We start from the raw sequence: 17,083 nt of genomic DNA, 5'->3' as shown, positions 1-17,083 counted from the left end.
GGAGAAAAAGCCTGTGAAGACCAGATTAAGAGAAAGCAGAAGAAACTAAGAAACTTTAAAGGTATGCTGTGGGCTTGCTTGACCCAAACAGAATTACAAGTAGCCAAACCAGTTCTGGTTATTTCTGCTAGGGGTGAGTAGGTCAAAAGGGGGTGAGGGAAAAGACCAGAAAGTGGAAATACCCACTGCGGCACTCTCTAGTTCAAAACCTTCTGAAGTTGGGGAGCAGGGCAGAAAAACAAACAGCAACCAGTACGAGGTACTTTGTATTTTAGCAGCCAACAGCCAAGACTAGAGAGCTGAGAGAAGCCTCTCCAGGACTTAATGAGTGGAGAGAGCTCCCAGAGAAAAACAGCCTGGGAGAGGGAAGGAAAGCAAGAGATTGCCCAGTCACCCAAACAGCTGACATTCTGGCCTTTAAGCAGAGGGAGGTTTCTCAGGGTTTGGCAATCTGGGACAGTAGCAGTAAAGCTCAAAGAGAGGAGAAAAGACTACAGATCAAGAACTGTAGTAAAATTTTTTAATGAAAATACATAAACACATACAATTAAAATTAAAAAATTGGTTTTCCCCACTCACTTTCCACCAAATTATTACTAGAGTGCAAAGAAAATGAAGATAGCTACTAGTTCATAGGGTAGATGCTGATACAAAGTTAAAGATATATATTTCTTTATCAGTGTATCAATACTAAAGATAAGAAATACCATCTTACAGCTTTCTAAACAATTAAAAAGAAAATTTATAAATTGCATAATATAAGTAAATGAGTAGTTAACTTGTCTCATTAAAAGAAGTAGCTCTTTTTAGAATAATCTTTCAGATCTTACTCGATATACTGTATACATACATAAAATGAGTCAATTAACTTCAGATGCAAAAAAAGTACGGGGGAAAAAAAGAGAGAGAGAGAGAGGGTTTTAGGGTCCAACAGAGAAAAGCAAGCAAGTAGAAATTTGTTGCACCGCTGGTCCCTGCCAGAGTTGACACGGCTTGCAGGTGGATCAGGCCAGGCTCAAAAGGGCAAAGATTTCCTAACTCCTTACTGTGCGTTGCCTGATCTTGGTTGGCTTTAGTTCCCTTGCCCCTTTCAGATTCCGTTGTTTCTCCCTGGTCCGGATCACGGGCCCTGACTCGGACTCACCCTGGTCTCCACTTGTCTCGTCAAAGACTTGGAGGTTTTAGGATGGAGAAGTCAGTCCTTTTGCCTCCGGAGACCTCAACCCCGTTCTCTGTCGTCACCAAGTGTCCGATGGTCGGTACTGCAGCGTCAGGTCACGGTCCCGCTCGGGACGAACAGCGAGCTACAGACTTAGCTTTAGAGCAACCAGGCAACCCACCCTGAGGCCAAACGGCTAGAGCCCTCTAGGAAGAGGGGACCCGCCCGGAATTGTCTCCCGGAGCAGAGAATCCGTACCCCGCGGGCGAAAGCCGGATCCTCTGAGCCCTGCACTGCTGGGGTTCTGTGATGAGTTCTGTGATCCTCCCGCCGCCATCTCAGGAGTGCAGGAGCTTTGCGTTTACCCTAGGCCTTCTGGGAATAATTGTAAGGAAGTAGTTGTTTCCGGGCATCGATCTGCGTCTGCCTTGGTCGATTTGAGAAATAATGTTTTCCTGGCGAGAAGCAAGGGTCATCTGTGCCGGCAGCTGGGATCTATCTTTTCCTTTTATGGTAGGAAAAAGAAGCATTTTTAAACCTTTCGTAAAGACGGCCTGCTTTAATTAGATCACCCTTTAAAGAAGGTAAGTAAAGCTTTTATGCAGCCGTGGCCGGTTAGCTCAGTTGGTTAGAGCGTGGTGCTAATAACGCCAAGGTCGCGGGTTCGATCCCCGTACGGGCCACGCTGGGAGTTGTTTTTCCCCCTCTTTTTTATCCATAGACCACATCTCAGATGGAAAGTGCTGCCATGTCTCCAGTTACAGATAGTCCTAATATCACCAGCACTGAAAGATTTGTGTGTCTGTATTTTTTCTTTATAAAAAATAACGTACCAGAGTCAGGAAGAAAAGCTTTCAAAGAAGCTTGAACGAGGTAAGGTGGCTGTATTTACGAAAGAGGAGATAGGGAGAGTTAGAGAATTTCTTGCATCATCCTGGAAAAAACTTAAGGCAATAATGTTTTGATATAGTTTATATTTCTGAAATGTAAAAACATCATTCCTCTGCATGGTAAGCTGCTCAGTTGCTTAGGGTATTGTTTTTATAGTGTTAAGGTCGCTGATTCGATCCCTTCGGGCAATTTCTCAATGTGGGAATATCTCAGGCTTGTTCCGGTAGCCTCAGACCAGCAACCGCGAATGCTCCGTGGTAAAATGGTGCAATTTGGGTTGCATCTGACCGTTACTTCCGTGCTGCCACTTACCAAGTCATTTAAAACTCGTCTAAAATTTTTTGTTTTGAACGTTTATCATAAAATCTCTGGACTTCAGATGTGAATGACGAAAACGGGGTGTGCAGGAGGAGGTCAAGAGGCCCTGGGGGCCGCTCTCAGTCGAAGCTCCTTACTCTCCCTGTCGGTCCTTTTTCTTGAAGTATGGCTCCTGGCTCTCTGTGTGCCCAGCACGAGCCTCCTCCTTTTTCTCCCCTCGACCCTTGCACTGTCCCTCAGACTCCCAACATATTTTTACTTTTTCTCTTGTTTAAAAGTACGGGGTTACTATGAAAGCATGTATGATATTAAGTAATGACCTAAGTAATGTCTCAAGCACAGTTCCAGGGACATAGTGGGTGCTTAACAAGCCCAAGATGGCAAGGCCTTCCTCTGTTTCAGTCAGCTCTGCGTCCTTGGTATCAAAGCCAGCACCTGAAAAACTTTTTTTTTTTAATTAATAAAGGATATCTATTACTCTATTGCATATTAAATAATATACTTATAGATTTGAAGTACAAGAAGGACTCAACAGGTCATTGCTATCTTTGGAGATGAAGGAGGCCACAGGCCATGAAATGTGGACATTCACTAGGAACAGAATGTTAGCTGACAGCCTTCAAGGAATGAAAAATTCCTACAAATTTATCAGTGCCCACTGTTCATAATATGTTTGGAGTTCTGGTATCGTTTTGCCTGATATTAGGCAATGGCACCCCACTCCAGTACTCTTGCCTGGAAAATCCCATGGATGGAGGAGCCTGGTGGGCTGCAGTCCATGGGGTCTCTAAGAGTCGGACACGACTGAGCGACTTCACTTTCACTTTTCACTTTCATGCATTGGAGAAGGAAATGGCGACCCACTCCAGTGTTCTTGCCTGGAGAATCCCAGGGATGGGGGAGCCCGGTGGGCTGCCGTCTATGGGGTCGCACAGAGTCGGACACAACTGAAGCGACTTAGTAGCAGCAGCAGCAGAGTACACTGAGACATAATTTCAGTTACTTTTCTGCGGGGAGCCAGCGTGAGGAACTCCGCCCTTGGCAAAGGGCTGAAGGAGGCTCGGCATATGCAAAGGCAGGATCGAGCCTCAGGAAACCCCCTGTTCCCGAGCAGCTACCCCCAAAACCAGAGTCTGTTTTATGCTCTCACCTACACCTCTGACTTTACGGGGGGCTCTCCCCCATCACCATTTCTCTCGGAGAAGGAGTTAACTTACAGCTCCAGTTAATAAAAATCCCTGGGCATGACAAGAGTGTTTCAACTTACAAACTCCTCTGAAGGTTCTCTAGCCTGCCTGAGCGGGTTCGTCGGGCCGCATGTGATTGTTTACAGCCTCCCAACCGTGAGAGGCACGAGATGCTTTAAACTTTCTATATGCAGACTCTTTTGAAAAGTTAGAAAACTATTAGTATAGTATAGTGGGTTGATTAGGAATTATATTGGTGAAGGGTTTTTCATTTATTGTGCCAATAATTACTGCTAATTCCCTGCCCTAGGTGTGACAAGGGTGTCTCAGGTCAAACCTCTCTGCTGGCAAACTATCTTGTGTGACAGGATTATCCATACTCCTGCCAGACACATGATTGTTCACTACCTCTCAACCATAAACAGCACAGAGAGTTTGGAGTATTTTGAAAGTCTTAATTAGCATAGGGCTTTTCTCATTGCTGAGTCAATGATTACCGCCAGGCCTCCATATCCTTAGGCATCTGGGAATATATTAATCAATGTATTTGGAATATAGAAAAGGAAATATAGTAGTTTTTGATGTTAGCAATACTAGACTTTTTGGGTTAATGAATTTTCTCTTTTACTATAGATCACTGTACTTTGTTATAAATCACTGTGTCCTTGCTATGTAAAAATGTAACTTTATCACTATCTTAAGACTAAATAGATCTTAAGGGGAATACTGGTGAAGGGTTTTCATTTGTTGAGCCAATATTTGCTGCTAAATCTCCATATTCCTTGCCCTTATAATGAATATAACTAGCATATAGGAGAAATAAGTATTAACCTTTAAGATTAACCATGTTAAACCTTAGACTAAGTAAATTCCTTTCTTGATTGTAACCCACTACACCCTCACCCTATAGGAATGCAACTTTATTTGGAGGGTGGAGCCTGGTTTAAGAAAAAATCACCCCTGGAAAAAATAAGTTTTCTGGTTGACTGACCGTTATCAGAAAGGATCATAAAATATCAGCAGGCCTCATGGCCAGAAGATGATGTAAAACCCCTAAGACCTTTATGTAATTTTATATGAAGCACCTGATTGTGACAAAGGTCAGGTCTGCTGACCCCCGCGTGACTCTGTATTCATCCCTATGTATAACAAAAAGTATATAAGCGAAACTGAAAAATAAAGAAATGGGATCAGTTTCTGGAAAGATTGATTCCCCCAGGTCATTCTTTCTTTCCCCTTCTGGCTGAATTCCCATCTGGAATGTGGGTACTCACCAAGCCTGCTAATTTTGCCTGGGCTTCTAAGATCAGACCGGGAAGGCCTCAGTGCCTCCTCTCCTTCAGGAGAACGGAAAGACGCCTGTGGCCTACGTAGGTGGTGATTGGTATTCCACGTAAACCAAGTTATTCAGCCTCTTTTTCTCCACTAATCTTCCTACTACACTATCCATTTCTAATCTCTCTATATATCTGTAATTAAACAAGTTTTTTTCCTAGGATGCCTACTCCATCTCCCCTTCGAATTACCCTGGATCCACCAGGGCTGGACCCCGGCACTTTTCAAAATGTTAACTTGGTTGCACTTTGAATCTAACATCTAGGCGATTGGCTTTCAACTGAGGATTTACATTACTTACTTATGAAGTCTTATGAATATATAAATGTGTAGGACCTACTGCAGACTTACTGGAATGGCATAATCCGCTACTCCTCTTGACTACCATTTTTGCTCACATTCCTTGGGATGTACATGGGTAAGAACTGCTATGGATAAACTAATGAAAATGACACCAGGTTTCCAATGAAGTATAAACAGGGTTTCAGGCATAATGCAGAACTACTTCTATGAAAGTGAAAAGACAATGACTCTGGTAAAACTCCAATTATAATGTTTGAAATATTTTTTTTAATAAAAGGGAAAAACCCAATGTGTAGGCCAGTGCTATGCAGTGACATTTTAGCTAATAAACTCTGATATCATTTAACATTCAAGAAATCGATAACCTATTTATGATTTATTTCCCCAAAATATCATTAAGCTCCCAATTTCCACTCCCAGAAGGTTCTACTAACGCACAAACAAATACAGTTTTGAGGGCTGTACAAAACCAAAATGATGAGGCTCTAAATTTGACATTCTTCTCTTACTTGTTCTCTGAAATAAAAATGAGTCTGATTCTAAAAATGTCTTACTAATTCTTTACCTGATGCTGATAACCAAACTCCACTGTTTAGCTGAAAATGTTGGATGTCACAGATTATGAGAGCTGAAAGTGAACTTCCAAGACAGAATTTGAAGTTTTGCTATCAGGTACTGTAAGATAATTTGTGCTCAATCCACACACGAATCATTAGCAAATCCATCACTTTCTATCCTTTACAGGAAACTTACTCACTTTTCCCTTCACCACAGCTCTTCATATTGTGATGCTGGAAAAAGACTCTCCACATTGGAATAAGAATTTAATACAGGACTTATCAGTAATATAAATTGTTCAATGCATCTCCAAGATGTTTGGTGGCAACAACTATGTTGAAATATAAAAACCGAACGAGGAAGGCCCCGCTGGGATTCGAACCCAGGATCTCCTGTTTACTAGACAGGCGCTTTGACCAGCTAAGCCACAGGGCCGCTTTTCTAACTGAGATTCAGTTATATCGTATTTGTAATATTTTCTGTGAAATGCAGCATTTTGACAGAAATGTACATGATTTCGTGACAAAGAGAACGAATATATATTTCCAAACCATATTTCTATACAAAAGCAGAAACTTCAACATATAAAAAATAATGCATTCTTCAGTGCGAGGTTTTAAAAATTATTTTACATTGGCGTGAAATTCCTATTTCATGGTGACTTTCGCCCTCTAGAGGAAATATTGGATATTGCCACACATTAAAAAATTTTATCCATTAATTCATTTTGTTCACAAATGTGGTCACTATTGTACCTCATGAAATTTACTGGGTACTGAAGATAGAACAGTGAACAAAACAAACAAAAACTTCTTCATCTTTAAGATTTATATTCTAGAAACAAATAAAGTGAATTTTAAAAACTTCCCTCCCCAAACAAACGAGAGACATAAGCACCAGTTCCCCAATCTCCGGCTTACAGACTCCAAGATGCCAATTTCTGAGCTAATTCACTGCACAAGAGCAAGACTACCATGCTTCCTTCGATTTTATCTGACCTGGCACAAGAAAGCAAGCAAAGATAAGGACACACTAATGCAGAGAAGATTCTGCTCATTGCACCAGTGAGTTAAAACTGACTTGATCTCTGTCTTCATTGACTGTAAAAGTGAGTGAAGGATTCAGAGAAGTAATGAAAATTAGGGTGCAATGTGGTAAATACCTCCCACAGGATGCAGGAGGCAGGAGGCAAGGTTCAGGGTGTCTTAGCAGAGTCACATGACCTCTCTTCCCAGTTTCCGTGTCAGGTTGATGATTGCAGAAGGGTCTGTGGCATGTTGGCCAAATACAGCTTAAGGTGGGGAAGGAACAGATGAGGCCAACTTTTGGAAATGTTTACATAACTTCCTTGAGTTTTGTGCTTTATGGAGAAGCACTGACAGCTTATGCATTCACTGAGCACCCACCAGCTCTTCTGGAAAGACCCTGGAGAACAGAGAAATCACTGAGATCCAGTGACAAATCGATCTAATTTCCTCTGGGCACCCACCAGCTCTTCTCTGGCAGTGCAGCCTGTACCTAAACGATTCACCCTTTCTTACAACAAGATTTATTCATTTCCTTTGTCCTTATGTCCTGCTGCCATGCCTCTCCTTACATAAACAAGTTTTCTAATTTGTTCATTATGTATTATTTTGATCATATATACATACACATATATACCAAAATTTATATGAATATTATATACTTATGCCTTTATAAAGCATTTTGACTTTAAGATCCATCAAAATTACCCTGTGTACACTTAAATCATTGCCTCTAGTTTCTGTGTAAAATTCCATAATAGGTATCATATTTCTTATCTTTTGTCCTTTTTCACCCTAATGGTTTGTACTTTTGAGGTTATGCTTAAAGGATTTTTCTCACTACTAGGTTAAAAAATATTCTCTCTTTAAGAAGTACATATTTTCTTCTTTTAAATTTGAGACACGATCTGTCTAGCCATATAGGGAAGTCTACTGGTTTTTTATATGACAGTCTGTTGGAGGTGTGTCTTCTAGTGCTTAAAGTTTTGGTTTAGTAAGAGTCTTCAGAATGTGTTGGTGGTCATGTAGCATCCTATACTTCCTTTAACTTAGCCTCCTTGTATTTTCATGAAATTAGGTATTTAGTAAAATTATGTGTTTTTCTTGTTATAATATATATCTGCAAGGTCAGGGAGAGTTCTAACAACCCATCAAAAGTCATAGCACATAAATAGTAAATTTTATGAAAATAATTGTTTGAATTATGTTTTATGATTTTCCCATCAAAGAGCCTTCCAAAGATTTGTTTTTTGTTTATATTCTTGTAAGCTTGGGTCAATGTCTCATGAGCCTATGAAATCAATCCTAGACTTTCCAAACTGTAAACAAATACTTTTTGGTTTCTTATCAGAAAAGATATGAGAACAAAATCCTATTGCTGTCATTGATGAGTGGGAAGGTTTTGAAATTAGTTTGTAAGTTGTGTGTCTACTTGGGTTCAATCCTTGCTCTGGTGCATGAGCTTGTTTTTTTAATTGATCCTTTTCATTAAGAACTGGTAACTCCTTATGTTTGGTCCAGAACTCTATAAGTTTCTATCTTGTGCTCAGGCTTTTTGGTTATTTTTTGCTCTCCTATAATTCTAAGACCTTGAACAACTAGGATTATGTGATCCTCAAACAACCTTCTCACCAGTGACTTGACTTCTAAAAGGCTCCCAACTCTTCACTAAGGCTCTGGAAATCAGGGCCCAGAATTTGAAGATTTGTTAGACCACTAATATATTACAAGGAAGGAGGGAGAGGAGACAGAGATTGTGTAGGAGAGGTAAAATTTCTCTACGCTTAGGGTTTCTGATTGGGCCTAAGAATTAAACTAGCATAAAACAGATTGATAGGAGAAACCCATACAAATTTTATTAAGCAAGTTGTACATGGGAGCACTCACAAGAAAAATGAAGACTTAAAGAAGTAATTAGAGTCCAACACTTATGTATTAGGTTGGACAAACGTGAAAATGTGACAAGACGAAAGGGTTTGGGCTACGGCAGTTAACTGTGGAAAAGAGACTTAGAAGATAAGGGTTAGTTTAAGGAGGTTTTTCTCTTTTGGAAAGATTTTTCTCTGCTTGGACTCCTCAGTCTCTGGTAATAAGAATGCTTCCTTCTTCCTGGTACAGGGAGGGCATATTGTATTTCATCTCCTGCTTTCAGAATCAAAAGGAAGGTAAGTGCCCTTTTTCGCATTTGCTGTTTTTCTAGTGTGGTTAACTTTTAGAAAAATCAACGTATCAGAGGAGAATATTTTGAAATGGCATGCTCTGAACCCCTATAATTGAAAACATTTTATTTTTATTTTTTGCCTTCCATCTGCATTAATGCACAGATATCCTAAGTTTAACTTAGTGAGCAGTCCCCCTATTGTCTAGCTGTAACTCAGCTGCGAAAAAGAAAGGTCATGAAAGTGTTGCTAATTTTGTTTATAATTTTTTTGAAATAGATACATTTATTCAGCACCTGTTATTTGCTAGGAACTATAGCATGGTAAGATAAGGTGATGAGGTGTGTATACACAGGGGTTTTGATTGTTGCACTGCTCTATCCTCAGCACTTTGACAAGTGCTTGGCCCACGTGTTCAACATACATACTCTTTGAGTGAATGGATAAATATAGGTTAGTCTAGAAGTGTTCAAAGGGGCACAAATCAAGAATCATGTGTTCACAGATAGATTAGTCTAGAAGTGTTCAAAGGGGCACAAATCAAGAATAGTGTGTTCACAAATGATGTAACTTGAAGATATTTTAAGCTTGTGTGAGAGTGAAATGCAGTAGAAATGTAATTAAGCACCAAAAGTTTCCGCGTTCAAAGCTACCTATCTTTGAATCAATAATTATGTTTGCTGATATAGTTTGCCAGAAACTTTTCTATCTGGGGACGGGAGGCCTGCTAACTCACGGTTCCATAGTGTAGTGGTTAGCACATCTGCTTTACACGCAGAAGGTCCTGGGTTCGATCCCCAGTGGAACCAGCTGAGAAGATCTGTATCTTTCTTTTTTTTTTTCCTTCTACAGCTCCAAGGCAAACAGAGTGAGGTTTCAGAGTTTTGTAGGTTAGGCTTCTAATAGCTATTTATGAAACAGAATATATAATTTTCCCCTGACTTCTCTTTGAGAGATCCACTTTCATATACTGTGTAGCTCTGTGAGGCAATGTGAAGCATCAGGTTGTCACCTATTTCTCCTTGACTTTTATCATGACTAGAGATAAATCTGGAAGAAAATGAAATCCACCATAGAATCCTATATGAAACCTAAGAATCCATAAAGTATGAGTGTAAAAGAGACCCATTACTGGCCAGTGCGGGCACGATGCAGAACATTTGTCTTCTATCTCGCAAAGGCATTTCCGAGGCTGTCTCCATGGCAATGTTGTAAAAACAGTGAGGTGCTTATGAGCAATGCAGCTCCTGCCGTGACTTGGATTCGAACCAAGGTTGCTGCGGCCACAACGCAGAGTACTAACCACTATACGATCACGGCAAGCCATGAAGGAACACCTCTGGGTACAGCTTCTGGGCTGTACCTCTGCTCTTTTCTCAGGAACATCCATTCCTGTCATCCATAGAAACAGGCACTTTGTTTCCCATCCTTATTTAGAAATGCCTTCTCAGTTAATTGCCTTATTCTCTCCTCCATTTTCCAACATCTTGCTCCTGACCAACAAACCAAAAGGAACAAAAATTGTTTCACTCCGTGCAATTTTTCAAACATGATGGTTCCTCTCTGGGTTGCTAACACTTGTGGAATCACAGCTCTCACTTCCACTTCTAATCCATGCACGTTTCTTGCTTAGTTTTACAAAGCGTGGTCCTCAGACCTCCAGCTATAAAACAGGGAGGGTGGTTGCTTCGAAGTGAATCTTACTGATTCCCATTTTTGGCCAAACTGGTCAGAATCTTTGGGTGCTTGGCATATAATCTGGCCTCATACCAGGTGCCAGAAGTCAGTTCAAGGCAACAAATATGGGTTGATTCTGCCCATACATCTGTGAATTCAGCCCCACCAGGACTCATCCCGCCCAATTGAAACTGTCAGAAAATGTGGTGTCTAGGGTGCTCACATCTCATTGAAACTACTTTCTCCATTTACTTAGGTTTGGGTTGCCAGAGGCGGAAGTGCTTCTTGTGTGGCCTGGAAGCTCTATGGCCCACCCCCAGCCCCTCACAGACGGCTCTGTGAACACTGATCCTAGAGTCAGAGTCCTGGAGTGCTCCTTCCTTGGTAGGAAATGATTTCCCTTCTTCTCTATACCTGGTTAAATTTCATTCCTGCTTCATTCAGCTTTCCACGGAATTCATTGGGGAAGCTTTTCCTGATTTCCTGTCTCCATACAACATATTCCTCTCAGTCTAAGTCAAATTTTATTTTCTCTGTTCCATGATCTTTTTTTTTTTTTTTGCTTTTCCATCAATGTCCTTATATCAGTTTCTTATGATTAATTAGTTACTGGAGTTATTCTAAATTAATGTCAGTCTCCTCCCTTCTTCCCTCCCCGCCCTCACTGTGTTCCAAGAGGAGATAACTGTCTTGTTCAATAGTTTATCACCAGGTTCCATGTTAAGTTCTTTATGAATATTGTTTGGCCCCACAATGAATGAATTAATATGCAGAGATTCCAAACCAATGCTTTATGAAAGCAATCTCCCAACAGTATGTGGCCAAGCACATGACTTTATTGTGTGTGCAGCACATTATCAGGTAGGGCTGTGGGGAGGAAAGAATCGATAGAAAATGAAAGCAAAGCGTTCATATAACAGGAGCTGTCCATAAAAAGCTTCTCAGCAGAGCCAAAACGATGTCCTTAATTTTCTGAGATTTTCTGCCTCCTTCCTTCTGGATCACACAAAGCCATCCTAATTACTGGCAGGTTTGCTGAAGAATTTCCAGTATTAATTTGACCTGGGAAGAGGCTAGGGATTTTCTCAGTCTCAAGGAAATGAGCTCAGTTAAGTTGAAGGAAAGAAAATGCTGCTCAACAGAGAATGCAGGCCGCTTCTGTCTCAGGCTTGTGTGAGTTGGGCCTCTCCTTCCTTTCTTTCCCTCAGGGACTTTCTCTCACCGTATTTAGAAAGCACCCTATTTATGGACACAAGTGCTTTTCCGTATTTTCTGCTCTGGTGTTTTTAGCAATGGGATTGATTTGCATGTGGTTCCCTATACAGAGAGAGAAAAGCTAATCCTGTTGCTAGTTTGTGGTGGGGCACAAAGCCTAGAAAATGGCCTCTTTTCTTGTGCTTTTTATTTCTGAAAGCCTTTCTGAGGGTTCTGTCTGACACGTTTACTACAGTGATTCTGAGTAGGATAAAGAGGGTGGCCTATGAACTTCCTAGCTCTATGCTTATCAATACCATGGACTTTTCTACTTCTGATTTTCATAAGTTTTCTATAAAAAAGTAAACTTAAAACTTTCTCTCTTAGCCTACCATCTCCCTTTCCTATATTATTTAAAAAGAAAAAAATCTCTGTAGGTGGCGTTTTCTGATGATCCAGTAGTTAGGTTCCTCTGCCCTTTCTAAATCTAGATTGTTTGTACATCTGGAAGTTAGTTCTTGTACTGTTGAAGCCTAGCTTGAAGGATTTTGAGTGGAATTTGATTACAGAACTTCCACAGGACTGGGAAACAGAGACTCTTGGAGGGCACAAGCAAAACCCTGTGCACACCAGGACCCGGGAGAAAGGAGCAGTGACCCCCCAAGAGACTGAGCCAGACTTGCCTGTGAGTGTTTGGGAGTCTCTGGCAGAGGTGTGGGTTGACAGTGGCCTGTTGTGGGGTCAGGGGCACTGGTAGCAGCAGTCCTGGGAGGCAGTTGCCATTACCTGTACCATAGAGCGTGTAGTCTACTATAGTGACTGCAAAGTCTAGGACTGGGCCGCCTCAGGCCAAACTACAGGGAGGCAGCAGAGTCCCAGCCATCATGGATAAATTGGATTGAAGATTTACTGAGTATGGCCCTGCACACCAGAGCAAGACCCAGTTTTCCCCAGAGCCAGTCTCTCCCATCAGGAAGCTTGAATGAACTTCTTATCCTCACCCATCAGAGGGCAGATAGAGTGAAAACCACAATGAGAGAAAACTAACCAAAATGATCACATGGATCATAGCCTTGTGTAACTCAGTGAGAAAACTGTGTTGCTGCCTGTCCTTCAACCAATTCTTTTTTATAACCTCTTGGTAAACTCTCTATGACCGGTTAACAAAAGGTTAACAATCTTCGGCCTGTTTTGATTGACTGTGTAGAGCATTTTGGCACTAGTAGAACTGGATGGCTGTGTACTGCAACTTATACCTCCAACTAAGAGATGCGAGGCCTTGAGGGGAGAGGAGAGAGGGACAGTGAGCCTGTAAATATAGCATGGTTAGTTTATGGGCAGGGTAATTTCATAAGCTAATGAGTGGATTATTCCAATTCTTTGGGGAAAAGGGCAGAGATTTCCAGGTATTGGGCCACGGCCCACTTTTTGACCTTTTACAGTTAGCCTCAGAACTGTCCTTGTGGCTCAGCTGGCAAAGAATCTACCTGTAGTGCAGGAGACCCTGGTTCAATCCCTGGGTTGGGAAGATCCCCTGGGGAAGGGAAAGGTTACCTACTCCAATATTCTGGCCTGGAGAATTTCATGGACTGGGTAGTCCATAGGGTCACAAAGAGTCGGACCTGACTGAGTGACTTTCACTTCAGAACTGTCATGGTGCTAGTGGGTGTGTCATTTAACTGTTAGAATATTACAATGAGCATATGAGGCTCAAAGTCTACTGGAAGTTGAATCTTCTGCCATCTTTGGATCCCGTTGGTTCTAACCAGTCTTTGTCATGTTTTATGGCTATGTCATTCTTTTAAAGGCTGTGCCCGACCCTCTTCCTTCCAAGGAGGATCTGGAGAAGGGAGAGAAGCCCAGTGGAACTCTCATCAGTTCAGTTCAGCCGCTCTTTTGCCTTCAATCTTTCCCAGCATCAGGATCTTTTCCAATGACCCTCTCATATTCCTTATACTCGCTCTATATCACCTTCCATTTGCAATGACTGAAGCATCTAAAATCGTATTGGAGTACATGGAATTAGTAAAAATTTATAGAAGGTTTTCTCATTTTTCTCAAAAGAAAACACATCTCTTTTAAATTCCCTCAGTGAAAACAAAGAAGCAATACTAGCTATGCATGCTTAAGTCAGTTTTACAAATACTATCATAGACATGACTCAACATTGATATTTATATTCATGTTAATATATGTCATAGACAAGCAAATGCAGTAGCTTGATCCCCACCAAGGAAAGACTTGCTGCCCAATTGCAGAGTGCACTTAGTAGATAGCAGTTCTTGCCTCCTTCAGTGTTCCTAGAGTTTCAGAGTTCCACCCAACTCAAGGCATGCCCTTTTCTAGTGCAGTCCATATCAGTGGCAAAGCAAGGTGGGGAAGTAAAACCTGATCCGGGGACGTTTTCACCCAACGTGGGGCAACTCTGAAAGGTAATACAGGCTCCATTGCTCCCCATATTTGTCTGGCCTGTATTACAGTTTGACATCCTCTGTCCAATCCTAGTTCCTTCCTCTACCAATGTTGGTCCCTGATAAACATCTTGCACCCCAAACTGTCTGAAGCATCTGATTCTGGAGAACCCAACCTGCACCACTATATGATCATAGTTTTTTTCCTTGGCCTTTTGCATTTTACTATCATTTCATTCAAAAACGCTTCTGCAAACAAAGACTAAGAGTAGCAAATAAATCCTGTACTGAATTATAATGTTCTCCAAAATCTTTCAGGTTTTGAACCACATAATAAGGTGAGGTCAATACTATTTCTATGGTGTCTTCTTTTTTTTTTTAAGTGGGTTGGATTTCATACTTTTTCTATTTAGCTAATTTGTATTATCAAATTTATTATCTCAAGAGATCAGGGTTGCTGTTGTTTTTGACTACTTATACACATTAAGTTGCACAGCCAAAGTCCTATATTATAGTGGCCCTCCCCCTTCAAGTTCATAACCTCATGGGCCTTCTGGTTATTCCCAAGAAAAACATATTTTCTGTCTTATGGCTTTTGCACTTTGTTACTTCTACTTGAAATTCTCTTTCTCTGTCTTGTTTCTTTTTCGATTTATGTAGGTCTCTGATCAGGTAACTCCTTTAAAAGAGGTTGTCTCCACTTAGCCATTATCTAAAATGAGTCCCCATTATGCTTTATGACCTGTCTCCTCCCTATGTTCTTCGCAGCAATACTGTCTTACATATTTACGTGTTTGCTTGGGGCTCCCTCACCTAGTGGTGGACCAGTGGTAAAGAACTTACCTGCCAAAGCAGGGGACCTAAGAAAGATCACTGGGTGGGAAAGATGCCCTGGAGGACGGCATGGCAACCCACTCCAGTATTCTTGCCTGGATAATCTCATGGACTGAGACTTGCAGGCTAAGTTAATGGGGTCGCAGTCGTAGACTGAAGCGACAGCACGCACGAACAAAACTAAGATAACTTCCAGGGAGGCAGATTTTAAGCCGCATTTGACTGTCTACACAGGAGTGCATTAGACAAATGTATGTATCCCAAAGAAATAGGTTCAAGGATTTACATGAGATTAAGAAAATACTGTATGATTTTAATCAAGCTAATTTCCCATTAGGATAAATCCTCAAGAAAATGAAAGTAAGCAGAACTCAAGAATTTCACATGATAAAAACTATCCTTTAGTTATGTCACTTATTCAAAATGTTCTCAAAGGATTTTTCTACTATACTCAATACTGCTAAATGTTTCCTAAAGGTAACCAGTGCCCCCCATATTAACTACGTAAGAACACTACTAGACAACACTAGGGTTATCTGGTTTCAAGAAACTACCTGTTGATTCACCCCCCAGCTTCTAAGTAAGCCCCTCGTGAACATACTAGTCCACGTGAACGTCAATTCAGACCATATTTTAAAACGCCGTCAGAATTGCTTCACAGCCTCAGTGTAAGCATCTTACAGCCTTATCACTCAAAATACACAGTAATCACAGCTTTTTCTTTGACAATGTAGGTTGGCTCTGAAAAGAGCCGTTGTTTTCTTCACCTTTCCTAACCTCTTTATTTGGCCTTGTGGTGGCTCTCAGTTTTCTTAGGCAGTAGCACGGCCTGGATGTTAGGCAAGACACCACCCTGAGCAATGGTGACCTTACCCAGCAGCTTGTTGAGTTCTTCATCGTTGCGGATAGCCAGCTGCAAGTGACGCGGGATGATTCGCGTTTTCTTGTTGTCCCGGGCCGCATTGCCCGCCAGCTCTAGGATCTCGGCCGTCAGATACTCCAGCACCGCCGCCAAGTACACCGGGGCCCCAGCACCTACCCGCTCGGCATAGTTGCCTTTGCGGAGCAAGCGGTGTACGCGGCCTACGGGGAACTGAAGGCCAGCCCGCGAAGAACGGGTCTTAGCTTTGGCACGAGCCTTACCACCTTGCTTGCCACGTCCAGACATTTCGGACACTACAGCTGCAACACAAATAAACTTACTATTGTAAAGCACCAGGTGCAGAGTCTTTTATAAGCCTAATTGGGCGCGAAAAAGAACATGCGTCATTGGTTACGTTAGTGGGTTCATTTTAACCAATGGGAATGAGAGATTGGGATTCTTCCGTTCTGATTGGGCATAACTAATTTATGACGTCTTTTTCAACCACCACCAATCGACTAAGACTTTAACCTATGACCTTATTTGCATAGGAGGTTCTATATAAAAGAGGCATTTTGCGTTCGGTATCACTTTTTTCTGGTTTGCGTTTTAGACTTCGGCGTTAGTTTTTACAACCATGCCGGAACCAGCGAAGTCCGCTCCGGCCCCGAAGAAGGGTTCCAAGAAGGCCGTGACCAAGGCGCAGAAGAAAGACGGCAAAAAGCGCAAGCGTAGCCGCAAGGAGAGTTACTCCGTGTACGTGTACAAGGTGCTGAAGCAAGTCCATCCGGACACCGGCATCTCGTCGAAGGCCATGGGCATCATGAACTCCTTCGTGAACGATATCTTCGAGCGCATCGCGGGCGAGGCATCGCGTCTGGCGCACTACAACAAGCGCTCGACCATCACATCCAGGGAGATCCAGACGGCCGTGCGCCTGCTGCTCCCTGGGGAGCTGGCCAAGCACGCGGTGTCTGAGGGCACCAAAGCCGTCACCAAGTATACCAGCGCCAAGTAAAGTTGTCCTGTGACCGTTCTTAAATCAACCACAAAGGCTCTTTTAAGAGCCACTAAGTTTTCAATGTAAAGAACTGTAAACACGTACTGAACTTTTTTTATAAAAACACTACAGCGTTTTTGGTAAACACTGGCCGTTATCGCTAAATGTTG

The 17,083-nt window shown here is 41.8% G+C and overlaps 2 protein-coding genes and 4 non-coding genes across 6 annotated transcripts; 3 read left to right on the top strand and 3 right to left on the bottom strand.

The window, feature by feature from the left end:
- The first annotated feature begins 1,768 nt into the window (after window positions 1–1,768).
- On the top strand, window positions 1,769–1,842 carry TRNAI-AAU (transfer RNA isoleucine (anticodon AAU)). The gene has a single exon. It is a non-coding gene; the product is annotated as a tRNA-Ile (tRNA).
- Window positions 1,843–6,112: 4,270 nt separating this feature from the next.
- Window positions 6,113–6,186, bottom strand: TRNAT-AGU (transfer RNA threonine (anticodon AGU)). The gene has a single exon. It is a non-coding gene; the product is annotated as a tRNA-Thr (tRNA).
- Window positions 6,187–9,671: 3,485 nt separating this feature from the next.
- Window positions 9,672–9,744, top strand: TRNAV-UAC (transfer RNA valine (anticodon UAC)). The gene has a single exon. It is a non-coding gene; the product is annotated as a tRNA-Val (tRNA).
- Window positions 9,745–10,183: 439 nt separating this feature from the next.
- TRNAH-GUG (transfer RNA histidin (anticodon GUG)) lies at window positions 10,184–10,255 on the bottom strand. Its single transcript has one exon. It is a non-coding gene; the product is annotated as a tRNA-His (tRNA).
- A 232-nt stretch (window positions 10,256–10,487) lies between these two features.
- On the top strand, window positions 10,488–16,931 carry LOC128055202 (histone H2B type 1-K-like). The gene is made up of 3 exons (XM_052647614.1): window positions 10,488–10,505; window positions 13,148–13,160; window positions 16,540–16,931. The coding sequence occupies exons 1-3, from the start codon at window positions 10,488–10,490 to the stop codon at window positions 16,929–16,931; spliced, it is 423 nt and encodes a 140-aa protein (XP_052503574.1).
- Window positions 15,833–16,219, bottom strand: LOC128055201 (histone H2A type 1-H). The gene has a single exon (XM_052647613.1). The coding sequence runs from the start codon at window positions 16,217–16,219 to the stop codon at window positions 15,833–15,835; it is 387 nt and encodes a 128-aa protein (XP_052503573.1).
- Window positions 16,932–17,083: the final 152 nt, after the last annotated feature.

This window comes from Budorcas taxicolor, chromosome 11 (assembly GCF_023091745.1).
Source record: "Budorcas taxicolor isolate Tak-1 chromosome 11, Takin1.1, whole genome shotgun sequence".
NCBI lineage: Eukaryota > Metazoa > Chordata > Mammalia > Artiodactyla > Bovidae > Budorcas > Budorcas taxicolor.
Note: the sequence above shows the minus strand (reverse complement) of the source record. Positions and strands in the feature narration are given on the sequence as shown.

What these genes read in the sequence shown, in the direction of transcription:
- LOC128055201 (XM_052647613.1), bottom strand. Translation starts at nt 16,219, where the DNA reads ATGTCTGGACGTGGCAAGCAAGGTGGTAAGGCTCGTGCCAAAGCTAAG.